At 42.9% G+C, this 15,167-nt stretch overlaps 1 protein-coding gene across 1 annotated transcript in view; it reads left to right on the forward strand.

Moving 5' to 3' along the window:
* MRTFB (myocardin related transcription factor B) overlaps positions 1–15,167 on the forward strand; it is a 128,442-nt gene that overhangs the window by 99,865 nt on the left and 13,410 nt on the right. Inside the window, exons 9-13 of the mRNA XM_012554651.2 lie at positions 4,313–4,445; positions 5,233–6,327; positions 8,605–8,760; positions 13,716–13,874; positions 14,210–14,347. Coding sequence (XP_012410105.1) covers positions 4,313–4,445; positions 5,233–6,327; positions 8,605–8,760; positions 13,716–13,874; positions 14,210–14,347 — 1,681 coding nt within the window. The remainder of the gene's footprint in view (positions 1–4,312; positions 4,446–5,232; positions 6,328–8,604; positions 8,761–13,715; positions 13,875–14,209; positions 14,348–15,167) is intronic.

A 15,167-nucleotide genomic window follows, 5' to 3' on the forward strand; every position in this document is an offset into this window, starting at 1 on the left:
CCTATGGGGCAGCTCTGCTCTGTTTTATAGGAAATCCTGTGGGGCAGCTCTGCTCTGTTTCATAGGGAATCCTATGGGGCAGCTCTGCTCTGTTTCATAGGGTCACGATGAGTCGGACTCGATGATACACAACAACAATCTAACTCTTAGACCTTGAATCCCTGCAAGAGCCAGAACTTCAAAAAAAAAAAAAGTAGAATTCGTTATGTGAAAGGGAGGTGGCCTTCCAAGCAAAGGGGAATGATAGGATCACAAGTACAGATGAAGGATGGTGAGAAAAAGAGCTTGAATAAAGACTATGATTAGTTTTTAAGAAAAGTGGAGAGCAAAATTGAGTAGAGCCACTGTCTGGAGGCACTGGAAGTTGGGCAGAAGAGTTTAATCTTGATGTGGTAGGCAGTAGAGTGCTTCAGAGAACAGTAGTTCTGACATGGTGGAGTCGAAGTGCAAGAAAGAATAGTTGGGCCCTGATATTGAAGGGGAATCTGGAAATAGGAAAAGTGGTTAAAACTTTTGCAATACATTAGATGTGAGAGGTGAAAGGACACTGGTAATGGGAAGGAAAGAATAGATCGTAGATATTTCAAAAGACAAAAGGTCTTGGTGCCCAAGAACTGTGGAGAAAGAAAGTGCTTCCAAAGTTTGGCCACCAACGACCAGCAGGCTGGTGAGCCACAAACTATCAGAACAAGTCAGGAGGGACAGAAGAGAGTGGGTTCTGATGATTTCTGCAATTCAATTCATAGCAAGGCATCCATAGCTAATTTTAATTATGTAATATAGGAAATTTCTAGACGTACATCTCCAGTATACTGTTTCTGGGAAACCTAGATAAAAATGCAAAAACCCTGGCGTTCATTTCCCCCATTTTCAGGGGAAAGTGGCATTTGCATTCAACTCTAGAAAAGATGATAGATGCAAAATCCCATTACAGGGAAAAGTATTCTCTATGTTGAAGTCATTCAGTTTATAATCAAGTGATCTGTATAAACTGTACTTCTGTTTTCTGCATGTAGGCCGGGCATTCCTCTCCACAGGTGCCTCCTGTTTTCTAGGAGTAGAAAAGCTGATGGAGGATGAACCAGTAAGACCCATTTGCCTTCAAGTCAGCTTTGAGTCATAGTGACCCAGTATGTGTCTGAGTAGAACTGTGCTCCACAGCATTTTCAATGGCTGATTTTTCAGAAATAGATCACCAAGCCTTTGTTCTGAGGCACTTCTGGGTGGACTCAAATGGCTAACCTCCCAGGACTCTGGTGGAGGATAAAGACCTGCTAAAAAGCTTCTCTTTTTAAAGAAAAAAAAAAAAAGAAAATCTGCTCACATGCTAATGATTATCAATTCATTTTTTTCATTTATGATTTAGATAGCTTGAGAAAGATTAAACCTTTTAGTAATTCAGACTTTATTGTGAAGTACTTAAATCTAAAACATTAGGGCATATGGACAAAGAAAGAACTGATTTTGTAACATGTTATTAGGAGTAAGCAGGCCTGAGTGAGCCGTTGACATTGGAAGGGAACCAGGGAGGGCCAAAGAGAATTGGAAGAGTATCAAAGGTAAACTGCCACTGCTCTGCAGTTGTGCCCAGGACCTAGGGAGGTAGTCTTCACTGCCCCTGCTCCTTTGGCATTGGGCACCAATAATAACAGTAATAACAGCACCAGTGCCTCACATTTATATGCTACTTACAAGGCACCAGGCAAGCACTGTACTTAACACTTTACATCTTCATCCTCACAGTAACTCTAGGACGAGCTGATACTATTGACCCCATCTTATAGATCAGGAAGGAGCCCTGGTGGCACAGTGGTTAAGTGCTCAGCTGCCAACCGAAAGGTAGGCGGTTCCAACCCACCAGCCAGCCACTCCTCAGGAGAAAGATGTGGCAGTCTGCTTCCCTAAAGACTACAGCCTTGGAAGCCCTATGGGGCGGTCCTACTCTGTCCTGTCAGTTCACTATGAGTCAGAATTGACTTGACAGCGATGGCTTTGGTTTTGGTTTTTTTATAGATGAGGAAACTTAAACTGAAAGTCCCATAAAAGGATTTTTTGTGGTATCTAGTAATCTATTCAAGGGTCTTCTCTGTAATGAAAGAATTTGGCTCTTGGGGCTGATGGGAAGAATACGTCTGAGGTGTGTGGTAGCTGAACTGTTTATCCTCCCATTCCATCTCTTCTGTCTTTCCATTAAGTTTTCTACTCCCTTCATTTCCTCAAAAATTCCCACCACTGAGACTAACCAAGCCACCCACCCAAAGAAAACATCAAACATAAAGATCCAGAAACCAAGAGGAGGAAAGAACACTCATTTTTGTGTATTATCATACCACACAAAAACGGAACATAAGTTCTATTTAATTTCCAAGTCCTAAAAATGGAGATGTTGTTTTCTAACCACTGGTGGCGCAGTGGTTAAGAGCTCAGGCTGCTATCCAAAAGATCGGCAGTTCGAATCCACCAGTAACTCCTTGGAAACGCTTTGGGGCAGATCTACTCTGTCCTATAGGATCGCTGCAAGTTGGAATCAACTCGATGGCAATGGGTTTGGGTTTTTTTGGCTTGGTAGAGATCATAGTAATAGAATTTTACCTGTGTAATATATCCTTTAGGAACCCTGATGGTGCAGTGGTTAAAGCACTTTGCTGCTAACCGAATGGTTGACAGTTTGAACCCACCAGCTGCTCCATGGGAGAAAGATGTGGCAGTCTACTTGCGTAAAGATTATAGCCTTGGAAGCCCTACAGGGCAGTTCTGGTCTGTTCTGTAGGGTCGCTATGAGTTGGAATCATCTTGACAGCGACGAGTTTGATTTTTGGTTTGGCGCCATGGGAAGAACGAGAACCAGGAGAGACTGGGCTTTAGTCCCAGCTGCACCACACAGACCTGAAAGGTCCTAGAAGGTCACATTATCTCTCTGAACCTGATCTGGGGGAAAACTAGATTGACTTATTATTTTCAAGGCTAAATTAAACACTGAATTGTTCATCTTGGGAATAAGTACAATATTGTAAATTCTCAACCAAAAAGGCAGCATGAAGAGAGAAATCGTGAATTCTCAACAAGGGTGATATTACCCCCAAGGGAACAAAAGTTGATTCTGGGGGAATGAAAAAGTCTTACTCGTTTTATGAATAAAGCACAGACACACATAAATATATATATGTGTGTGTGTATATATATATATATATATATATAATAATTCTGTGGTGTGAAAATTTCAAGAAGAGGATGACTAAGAAAAAAATATCTTTAAAGGCTCCTTGGGAGGACAGTAATGAAAATAAGGTTGAGAAACTGATTTAAAGAATACGTTTTTATAAATGTAAACATGAAATTTAAAAGTTGAATTTGTAAGGGAATAATGATGCATAAAATGTTTGTCATTTATTCCAAACATCAAGAAACTTCATTTCAGATGCTTCACATATTTAACTTCAGCAAAATTTAGGCAGGTTTTAAAAGACCCCAAAATGAATGTCAAGAGTTAGCTGTTGACAAGGCCAGAATTGGCTTCAACCACAGGCTTCCAAACACTGATTTGGTATTTGCTTGTGATTTTAATTCTTATTTTTCTCATACCTGATGAAGTTGTGTACTTGTTCATATAGTTGTTGACCAGTTGGATATACTTTCTTGTGATATGTCTGTTCAAGATCAGCCCCTCCCCATTTTTCCATTGCATTTTCTTTTTGCTTTTGTTTTTGTTCTTTTACTGATTTGCAAGACTTCTTTGTATATTCTAGATATGAAGCCTTTGTCAGAATATGTATTACAAGTATCTTCTCCTGTTTTATTGTTTGACTTTCACTGTCTTAAAGGGGTCCCTTTTATTAGTGCTTTTTTGTGTCCTGTTTAAGAAATCTTTGCCTGTCCAAAGGCCATGAAGATACTATCCTATGTTTTCTTCTAAAAGCTTTATTGCTTTATAATTTACATTTAGATTTTTTGGGAATGATGTGAGGTAGGGATCAATCAAGAGCCATTTTTCCCCCCATAGAAATACCCAGTTGGCCCAGCACCACTTATTGGAAGGACCACCCTTTCTCAACTGCATTGCAGTGTTATCTTCATGATAACTCAAGGGCCCACATACATAGAGGTCTGTTTCTGGATTCTCTATTCTCTTCCATTTGTCTGTTTTTCTGTCCTTGCACCTGTAGGGATTTTTTTTGGGATCTAATTGATGTCTTCCAATCCATGACCATGACATTTTACTCTTCATAAATGAATAGTCAAATTGGTAACAGCATGCAATGGCAAATCCAGATACTGTTTTATTATAAATTCTAATTTTCTTTTTCCTTTAAAGGCCACTCAATGACAAAAATAACAACAGTGGGAATTCAGTGTTGAACAATAGCACGCCCAGCACACCAAGACAGAACATGTCTGTTCCTGTGAGAAAGCCTGGGCCGCTGCCTTCCAGCTTGGATGACTTAAAGGTGATAATTCCCAGTACAGCTTATTCACCGATAAGTCCCACAAAAATGTAAATGACTTGCCGGCTTTGTCTAGATGTAGGTAATTTTCAGTAGACATTCATCTTTACCAAAAATACGATAACCTTTATAAAGGCATTTTCTTATTACTTCCATTAAGTTCATTTTAAAGCAATCAGTATTGGCCAGGTACCATGCCAGTTCTGTTTGACTCCGGAGGCTGTGGGTTTTTGTTTCCTCCTTATCTGCTCAATGCCAACTTTGACAGAAGTAAGAAAATGTAACGGTCAAGAAAATGAGCTCCAGGGCCAGCCCTCCTGGGTTCCTGTCCTGGCTCAGCCTTCTGTTTTCTGTGCTGTCTTGGACAAGTGATTCGATCTCTCTGCCTCAGTCAACTCATCTGTAAAATGGGGAAGATAATAATAAAACCTATCTTGTGGGCCATTGTGAAGATTAATTCTTAGAGTACATGCAAAGCACATGGTAACTATTCAGTAACATAGCTGTTACCATCATCACCATCCTTAGTAAATTTTTCTTTGACACAGAAGAGGAATTACCTTCTAAAAACCCTTACTTTATCACTGCCCTTTCAATTTCTACAGGTCTGTAGTTATGTGTGTTTATATATGTTAAAAAAGAAAAAAAACTGTCCCACTTACAGGTATGCAACAATACAGTTATCTGACAGATCTGAAAGACACTTTTTCTGTCACAGAAGTTTACTTGAGATTTGTTAGGAAGTTGCAGTACCCAAAGCAGAAATCTGATTTGTTTGTGATATTCCTAGGTGTCGGAACTGAAGACAGAACTGAAGTTAAGGGGTCTGCCAGTGTCAGGCACCAAACCTGACCTCATCGAACGCCTGAAACCCTACCAGGAAATGAACAGCAGCGGTGTTGCTGCTGGCAGTATCGTGGCCGTGCCCACCCCTGCCATCGTCACCAGTAACCCAGAAGTCACCATGGCCTTGCCAGTCACAACACTACACAGCTCTGTGACTAGCTCAGTCTCCACGCTCAAGGCAGAGTTGTCGTCCACGGGAGCCAGCAGCACAGCGCACGTGGAGAGTGTGAATTCCCCTCTGCCCATCTCACCGTCCCCCTCCGAGCAGTCCAGCCTCAGTACCGATGACACCAACATGGCAGACACTTTCACCGAGATCATGACCATGATGTCTCCTTCGCAGTTCTTGTGCTCATCTCCTTTGAGAGTGACAAACAATGAAGACAGCTTAAGTCCCACCAGCAGTACTCTGTCCAGTCTGGAACTGGATGCCGCTGAAAAGGACCGAAAGCTTCAGGAGAAAGAGAAGCAGATTGAAGAGCTAAAGAGGAAACTGGAACAAGAGCAGAAGCTCGTGGAAGTACTGAAAATGCAGCTTGAGGTTGAAAAACGAGGGCAGCAGCAGCAGCAGCAGCACCAGCAGCAGCAGCAGCAGCACCAGCAGCAGCAGCAGCAGCAGCAGCGACCACTGGATCCCCAGCCCAGTGCTCCAGCTAGCTCTGCCAATAAGTTAGATCAGAAACACAGCAGTGTTGCTTCCACCGTCAAAGACGAGGCCTCGCTCTCCGACTGCTCGAGCTCCAGGCAGCCCATCCCAGTGGCCAGCCATCCTGGGGGCCAACCCATCTCTATGGGCGGCCAGACCCTTGTTGCCAAAAAGGCTGTAGTTATCAAGCAGGAGGTCCCCGTGGCCACGGCGGAGCAGCAGAGCCTGGTCTCGCAGTTTTACGTGAGTTCCCAGGGGCAGCCGCCACCCGCCGTGGTGGCTCAGCCCCAGGCTTTGCTGACGACGCAGACTGCTCAGCTGCTGCTCCCGGTGTCCATCCGGGGCTCGAGTGTCGCCTCCGTGCAGCTCCCTGTCAGTAGCCTCCAACTCCAGGTGTGAAGTGTGTCTCTAACTGCCTCGCCTCACAGCACGCCTTGAACAGAAGCTGCTAGCAATGGAATCGTACCTGAGCTTTTTTACACATGCATCCAAATTAGGTTTCACAATTGGAGAAAACTTTCAGGGAGGAGGGAGAGATCTTCAAAAATGTGAATAGCTAGCATTGTTTTACTGTGTAAAAACAAGTGTGAGGGGCTTTTCCATTTCTGTTACCTTTTAGTTTCTAATGAACATGGCCTATCATACATGTAGACATTTTAAAATACCAGTGACATCATCATCACGATAATAGCTGTTGCTTTTACGTACTTTTTATGTGTAAACAGCAAGTACGTTAAAGGACTTCACCGAGTCCTTCCAGAAGATCCCAGTGATAGGCCCATTTCTAGATAAGGAAACTGAGGCCTAGAAAAGTTCAGTAATTTGCCCCACGACACAGCTAGCATGTAACAGAGCTAATGTTTAAATCAGGACTTCTAACTACAGAGCTTTTATTCTTTGTTGTTGTTGTTAGGTGCTGTCCAGTTGGTTCTGACTCATAGTGACCCTGTGTACAACAGGATGAAACACTGCTCCGTCCTGCGCCATCCTCACAGTCGTTCTGTGTTTGAGCCCATTGTTGCAGCCACTGTGTCAGTCCATCTCATTGAGGGTCTTCCTCTTTTTCGCTGACCCTCTACCTTACCAAGCATGATGTTCTTCTCCAGGGACTGGTCCCTCCTGATAACATGTCCAAATTACATAAAACGAAGTCTCACCATCCATCCTCACTCCGAAGGAGCATTTTGGCTGTACTTCCAAGACAGGTTTATTTGTTCTACTGGCAGTCCGTGGTATATTCGGTATTCTTTGCCAACACCATAATTCTAATGCATCGATTCTTTAGTCTTCCTTACTCATTGTCCAGCTTTTGCATGCATATGAGGTGATTGAAAATACCATGGCTTGAGTCAGGCACACCTTCTTGTATCTGCCTCCCAAATTTAGTTCTGGAAAGGCCCCATTAATGTGAAGATACCTAAACTAAGGAAAAAGTGACTACAGATTTAGGACTGAGGATGTTATTGAAAGAGATTATAAAACGACTGGTGAGCATAAAATTGCCTTTTATGCCAACATGCCCTGTGTATTTACCCTCAGTGGTTTTTATGTCATGTGATTTGGGTAGGTTTTAACCAATTGTGGACCACAGGTAAACAGGTTGCCATTTGGACCAGTGCTCCTCAGCCTTGACTACCCAGATGCCCTTAACAGCAGAAGGGAATAATCCGGTACCCCTAGGGTTAGGAGGCACAACCCAAAAGCCTGTGACATGGAGATACTCTAATTCTCCTGTTTTAGCTTTAAAATGTTTATGAGTTTTCAAATCTCTTCCATAATATATCTTTAAATATATATATGTATTATATATATGCATGTGTGTGTGCATATACGTACATAATTATATATTTTATATATATAAAAAATTTTTTTCTGGTCCAAACTTCCAATAGAGTTATGTTCTAAGACCCAAAAAACATATTTTATTCTGGGGCTGTGTGTCCCCTGGCACACGGGGCTCTCTCCGAAGAATGCACAGCCTGCAGTTGGCTAGTTGGCCCTCACGAATTTCCTCGTTGCTGTTGAAAGTATTGCAGTTCCTGACCTGTGTGTACAGAGCCGTTACACTCTGTTGCTGTCGGGTCTATTCCAACTCATAGTGGCCCTGTAGGACAGAGTAGAACTGCCCCATAGGGTTTCCAAGGCTGTAATCTTTATGAAAGCAGACTGCCACATCTTTCTCCCACAGAGCGGCTGGTGGGTTCAAACTGCCAACCTTTCAGTTAGCTGCCGAGCACTCAACCACTGTGCCAGCAGGGTTCCTTAGAGCTGTTGTAGGTCCTTTTTATTTCAGCTTTCTATTTTCACAAAAATTTCAAATGAAAATCTTAGCCACTTAAGAAACAAGAGCATGAGAATAACTGGTCTGGTATTTAGTTCTGATTCAGAATTGTTAACGTGCAAATTTATGAGCATACGAATTGAAGTCGATTCGTCTAGAATACCAGTCAGCAGTCTATTCCTAAGCGTTCTTAGGATACATACGCCTTTCTCTATCTAAAAAGTCTGAATATAAGTACTCACTGAAATCTGAAGGTGGCCTTGCATGCAATCTGTAAACATTGTCTTATTTCAGATATAGTCCCCAAGTGACCAGTTATTCCACATCTAAACTCTTGGTTCTAACTTTGATTCTAACAATTAAATTGATTCTTTTTATTCCCCTGGTAGACTCCACCACAAGCCGGAATCCAGCCTCAGCCTCAAATAGCAACTGCTGCACAGATACCAGCCGCTGCCTTGTCCTCAGGCCTGACCCAGCCTGTTCCTCAGAAGCAAGACACTTTCCCACGGCACGTGCTCAGCCAGCCTCAGCAAGTCAGGAAGGTCTGTGAGCTAATGAGGAACAGCAGACTGCTGCCTATTTCCACTGTTGTCCCCGTACCCACTCCACAGGCGTCTGTATAGGAGCTGCTCAGCAGGCAGTGCCCGCTTTCCTTTTTCCATGTTCAGCCTCCCTAGGATGAGCCTCAGGTCCTGTGCCATTTGGCTGCAGGTTATCCAGTTATTTGGGGTAGAAAAGAGCTCTTTCTTATGAAAAGATAGCTCACCCTAACAGTCAACTCTTTTTTCAAAGAGAAGTTTCAAAAGTATTTTTTTAATCCTGGGTTTAAAAAAATTTTTTTTTCAAATTAATAATCACTCTATGGGAAAAGAATTTGCTGCTCCTTGAGAAAAGGTATTTGGAGATGAAAAAGATACTTCTGAACTTTTTATCTTGGTTAAGATCTTTTTGTATATACATATAAACATAAAGAAAACAAAAATCCTCACAACTGGACCAATAAGCAACATCATGATAAATGGAGAAAATATTGATGTTGTCGAGGGTTTCATTTTACTTGGGTCCACAATCTAGGCCCATGGAAGCAACAGTCAAGGAATCAAGCAACGTATTGCACTGAGCAAATCTGCTGCAAAAGACCTCTTTAAATTGTTAAAAAAAAGCAAAGATGTCGCTTTGAGAAATAAGGGACACCTGACCCAAGCCATGGTATTTTCAGTTGCCTCATATGCATACAAAATCTGGACAATGAATAAGGAAGACCAAAGAAGAATTGATGCCTTTGAGTTATGGTGTTGGCAAAGAATATTGAATATACCGTGGACTGCCAGAAGAATGAACAAGTCTGTCTTGGAAGAAGTACAGCCAGAATGCTCCTTGGAAGCGAGGATGGCGAGACTTTGTCTCATGTACTTTGGACATGTTATCAGGAGAGACCAATCCCTGAAGAAGGACATCCTGCTGATAAAGTAGAGGGTCAGCAAAAGAGAGGAAGATCCTCGACGAGATGGATTGACACAGTGGCTGCAACAGTGGGCTCAAACATAGCAAGGACTGTGAGGATATGCAGGACCGGGCAGTGTTTCATTCTGTTGTACGTAGGGTCTCTGTGAGTTGGAACCGGCTCGACGGCACCTAACAACAATATATATATATATTTAAGAGTTTGCCGACTTAGGAATTAAGAGCCAGAAGATCAGGTCTAGTTATCATTCTGGCTCACCACTTCTTACGTATTTGGCCTTTAGAAAAATGTGCTTACTTTCTGTGTCAGTTTCCTCATCTTTAAAATGAAGGTGTTGCTGTAGCACCGTATCCTTCGTACAAACCAGTTGCCATCAAGTCAGTTCTAACTCATGGCGACCCCGTGTGTGTCAGAGATGTGTTCCATAGGGTTTTTCAATGGCTTTTTTTTAGAAGTAGATCACCAGGCCTTTTTTCTGAGGTGTCTCTGGGTGGGATGTAATCTTTACAGAAGAAGACTTTCACGTCTTTCTCCCACGGAGCAGCTGGTGGGTTCAAATCACCAATGCAGCTGAGCACGCTAACCATTTGCACCACCCAGGGACTCCATCCTCTTTACAAGTTCTTGTTAAGTAGACCCAAAAGTTACCAGAATTTCCTTGAATCCAGTAGATGGAGCTATGGGCACATCTCCTTGCCAGAAAAATCTTAAGGCCTCAAAAATAGGTCTTGGTGTTATAAATCTTGAGAATAATCAGTCCCAGGGTTTTTATCTTCAACCTAAAAGAACCTAGATAATTAGGCACACCTGTCCGTAGGCCACGAGTACTGCTGTTTGAGCTAAGATGAGTTTAGGAACAGACAGAAACAGCCTCTTAGGTCAGCAACAGTCATATCTGTGTGTGTGCTCTCAGAATCACCTCTGAGAAGTGCAATGAGAAAGGAATTGTAGCTGCATTTATTTAGTTTGGGGAAGGCTCAAAATATGATTTTAGTGTAGTTAGAAGCTCAGTAAATGTTCAAATGTTAGGACAGTTTTCTTTGTTTAAGGGAGGAGAGAGAAAAACAATATATAGACAGGGTAAATACGGGCATCTTCACTAAGTCTCAGAATTCCAGAATTAGGAATGATTACTTCCAGTTTAAATAATTTTTTTAACAAAATATAAGGAAATGGTAATAAATTTATAGAATCATCACAGAGAGGTGGTACTGTCAGGGGAAGTGTACACATACACAGATTTTCATGCTAAAGAAATAATTGTAGATATTCACAATAAAAATATACAGGGGCGCTTTTTCTCTTCCAGAATATTGTAAAAACCAACCCGTTGCCATTGAGTTGATTCTGACACATAGCAACCCTATAGGACCCTATAGGACTTTTCTACTCTGTCCTATAGGGTTGCTATGAGTCGGAATCGACTGGCAGCAGTGGGTTTGGTTTGGTTTTAGTTTAGGACAGAATAGAACTGCCCCATAAGGTTTCCAAGGCTGTAATCTTTACAGAAGCAGTCTGACACATCTTTCTCCCGCAGAGTGGCTGGGGGGTTCAAACCACCAACATTTCCATTAGCAGTAGGGTGCTTAACCACTGTGCTACCATTGCTCCTTATTAATGGTATAAAGTATATTAAATATTTTTATGAGCAAACCAAGTTCTGTGAAATATAGTTGCAATATCAGCAGTATGGCTATACATTTGTAAAAGGCCCTAAAACCTTTGGATCTCAGTGTGGCCTAAACAACATTTTAAGGTGTTACAGGAAGAAATCCCCACTTCTGCCTGATAGAACAGATTCTCAGAAGGGGATGGATTTTAAATGGGGCCTTGCAAGGATTTCAAGAAGCTATGGAAAATTCAGTTTGACTACAGCATGTGTGAGGTTTAGTTAGGGTGGATGGAAGAGGGGCCAGGTACCGAGAAGGTTTCCATACCAGCCAGAGAGTCAGGATTCTATCCTAAGGATGAGGGGGCCAGTGGAAGTAGAGTTTGTAAGCAGGATTGTGGTAGTGACTCGGTCAGGTGAATGTCCTAAGAATATAATTTTGGTGGCGGGACCATAGGCAGGGAGCAATGGTGGTATTCTAGTGGTAGAAGTGAGGCCCTGGGTAAGGAGATCACAGGGCAGAGAACAAAGGGCTGATTCAAGAGACTGCTCTGAGATACGCAAGTGGCAAGTGCCGAGGGGAGAAAGCAGAGCTGATTGATGGCTCCGTTTACCAAAGTCGGAAACCCTAGTGGTGTAGTGGTTAAGAGCTATGGCTGCTAACCAAAAGGTGGGGCAGTTCTTCTCAGTCCTAGAGGGTCACTATGAGTTGGAATCGACTCAATGGCAACGGGTTTTACCAAAGTTAAAAAGAGAAAACAGAAGACAGAATCAGGGATGATTTTCCCTCAGAGGCTGAGGGTGACAGGAGGAAAGGGGAAAGTTTCGTTTGGAAATATATTGAATTTAAGATGGCTGGGAAGAGATTGTCAACATGGCTTTAGCGCTTGGGGTAAGGTTAGAAGTAAGGTGGTGGTGGTGGTGGTGGTTAGGTGCTGTCCATTCTGTTCTGACTCCTAGCGACCCCATGTACAACAGAACAAAACACTGCCCGGTCCTGCACCATCCTCACAGTTGTTGCTATGTTTGAGCCCATTATTGCAGGCCCTGTGCCAATCCATCTCGTTGAGGGTCTTCTTTTTCGCTGACCCTTTTCCTTACCAAGCATGATGTCCTTCTCCAGGGGCTGGTCCCTCCTGAAGACATATCCAAGGTACCTGAGATGAAGTCTTACCATCCTCGCTTCTAAGGAGCATTTTGTCTGTACTTATTCCAAGACAGATTTGTTCATATTTCTGGCAGTCCATGGCATATTCAGTATTCTTTACCAACACCATAATTCAAAAGCGTCAGTTCTTCTTTGGTCTTCTTTATTCATTGTCCAGCTTTCCCATGCATATAAGGCAATTGAAAATACCATGCCTTGGGTCAGGTGCACCTTAGTCCTCAAAGTGACATTTTTGCTTTTTAACACTTTAAAGAAGTCTTTTGCAGCAGATTTGCCCAGTGCAGTATGTCATTTGATTTCTTAACTGCTGCTTCCATGGGCATTGACTGTGGATCCAAGTAAAATGAAATCCTTGGCAAAATCATGAGGCCCTAAAATACTGAAATATTTTCTCCGTTTGTTATGATGTTGTTTATTGTTCCAGTTGTGAGGATTTTTACTTTCTTTATGTTGAGGTGTGAGAAGTAAGATTAAAGAGGTGGATTTGAGAGTTATTACCTTAATCATGAAAACTTAAAGCATTATACTCTGCTCCTTTAAAAAACCATCTTACGAGACCAAACGGTCAACATTTACTCAGCATTTACTCAAAAGCAAAGACAAGAAGGCAAGGGGGCAAAGAAACTAGATTACTGGAAAAGGAACAACCAGAACAGAAATAATGAGAAAGTTGATGCACTGAAAAATGTAACCAATGTCGCTGACCAAACTGTGTAGAAATTGTTAAATGGGAACCTAATTTGCTGTGTAAACTTTCACTGAAAACACAAGAAAGTATTTTAATTAGTTAAAAAAAAGAAAAGTTAAAGCATGACCAAAAAAACAAAAACATGACAGTAGATGCGATCACCCTAGTGAAGAATATAAGAAACTCAGCAGTCGTTTAAGGGGAAACAAACTGAGCAAATGCTGTACTCCCGCTGCCATCAAAGACAGGCTCTGAGGAAAGGGACCACTTATGCTCAAAAACGGGGCAGCAAATCATAGCCTGCAGTCCAAATTCAGCCCATTCCCCATTTGTGTAAATAGATTTATTGGAACACAACCATGTATTCATTTGCATATTGTCTGTGGCTGCTTTCACATCTCGACAGCAGAGTCAAGTCATTGAAACAGAGACCATATGACCCTCAAAGCCAGAAATATGTACTGTCTGGCCGTTTACAGAGTAAGTTTGCTGCCCCCAGCTCTAAATACCGGTTTTCTTTACTTCATCAGGAGAAAAGACTGATGGGGAAATACTTACTCGTTTCAGGTTTTCACAAACTCGGCATCACCTACAGTTCTCCCATACCAGAGACAGCCTGCTCCAGCGGTCCAGCAGCCTTTTATTAGTAAGACATCCAACAGCCTTCTCCAGTCCAGAAATGCTCCGCTCCCATCAGTGCAAAACGGACCCAACCCTCCCAGCAAGGTAATCCTGGGACGGCTGTGTGGCAGTGATGGCACTTATGTGGGCACAAGATCATTCCACAGCCTAGTGCTTGTAGGCTGGAATGAGGGAGTAGCAATATTGGGTAAAAGAGCCAAAAAGACCATGATAATAACTCGGTAAGGGGGCAGCTTAGCTATTATAACAGTGATGATCTTCCTTCCCACGTGGAATGATCAACCAGCATGGTCAGCCTCACAGGTGTTTGGAGGACTCCTTATGAAGAGCAGAATTTGGCTACAGCGGAGCAGGGTCTAGCCAGGGCACGCGGAAGCTTATTGCCAAGAGCTAACATGTGCTCTGTCTTTGTTTGACAGCCTAGTTCGCCCCCACCGCCTCAACAGTTTGTTGTGCAGCACTCCCTGTTTGGCAGCCCAGTCACCAAGACAAAAGACCCTCCCCGCTATGAGGAGGCCGTCAGACAGACTCGCAGCGCACAGTCCTCCCTCCCAGAGGTGAGTGAGGACATCACCGTGATGTCAGTGAGGCATAGTCCTCCCTCAAGAGGTGAGCGAGGACATCACTGTGATGTCAGTGAGGCACAGTCCTCCCTCCCAGAGGTGAGTGAGGACATCACCGTGATGTCAGTGAGGCATAGCCCTCCCTCAAGAGGTGAGCGAGGACATCACCGTGATGTCAGTGAGGCATAGTCCTCCCTCAAGAGGTGAGCGAGCTCAGTGATCACCACTTGTCAGTGATGTGTGTACCTTACAGTCTGGAGTGAAGGCTTATGTGTGATGTGTCATCCCCTCATCTTGACCAAACATCTAATGAATCCGTTATCTAAGATTGACTTGCCTCCATAGAAACACAAATTTTATGGTTCGGAGTTTTATTTACACTTTAAGTGGTTATTTAAAATCTAAATATCATTTATTTTGAAGAATCCTAAATAACTTTCAGCAGCTGTATAATCTGCCATCACTACTTATTCAGAAATTCAGGTTTTGTCTTTTAATTTTTCCTTTGGGTCGGGGAGCCCTGGCAGCACAGTGGTTAAGAGGCTGGCTGCTAACCGAAAGGTCCGCAGTTCGAATCCACCAGCTGCATCTTGGAAACCCTATGGGGCAGTTCTGCTCTGTCCTGTTGGGTCGCTATGAGTCAGAATTGACTCAACCACAACAGGTTTGTTTTTTTTGGTTTTGGGTCAAGGGAATCAGACATGTTAGGGATAGCTGCGATTCACATATTTTACACAGGTCCCTCTTTTGTAAAGCCGCTTTCTGTCAGGCTGGCATCAAAGTGGGACTCTTCCACCTGGCTGGCATTCTAGAC

This window comes from Trichechus manatus, unplaced genomic scaffold (assembly GCF_000243295.1).
Source record: "Trichechus manatus latirostris isolate Lorelei unplaced genomic scaffold, TriManLat1.0 scaffold00024, whole genome shotgun sequence".
NCBI classification, from domain to species: Eukaryota; Metazoa; Chordata; class Mammalia; order Sirenia; family Trichechidae; genus Trichechus; species Trichechus manatus.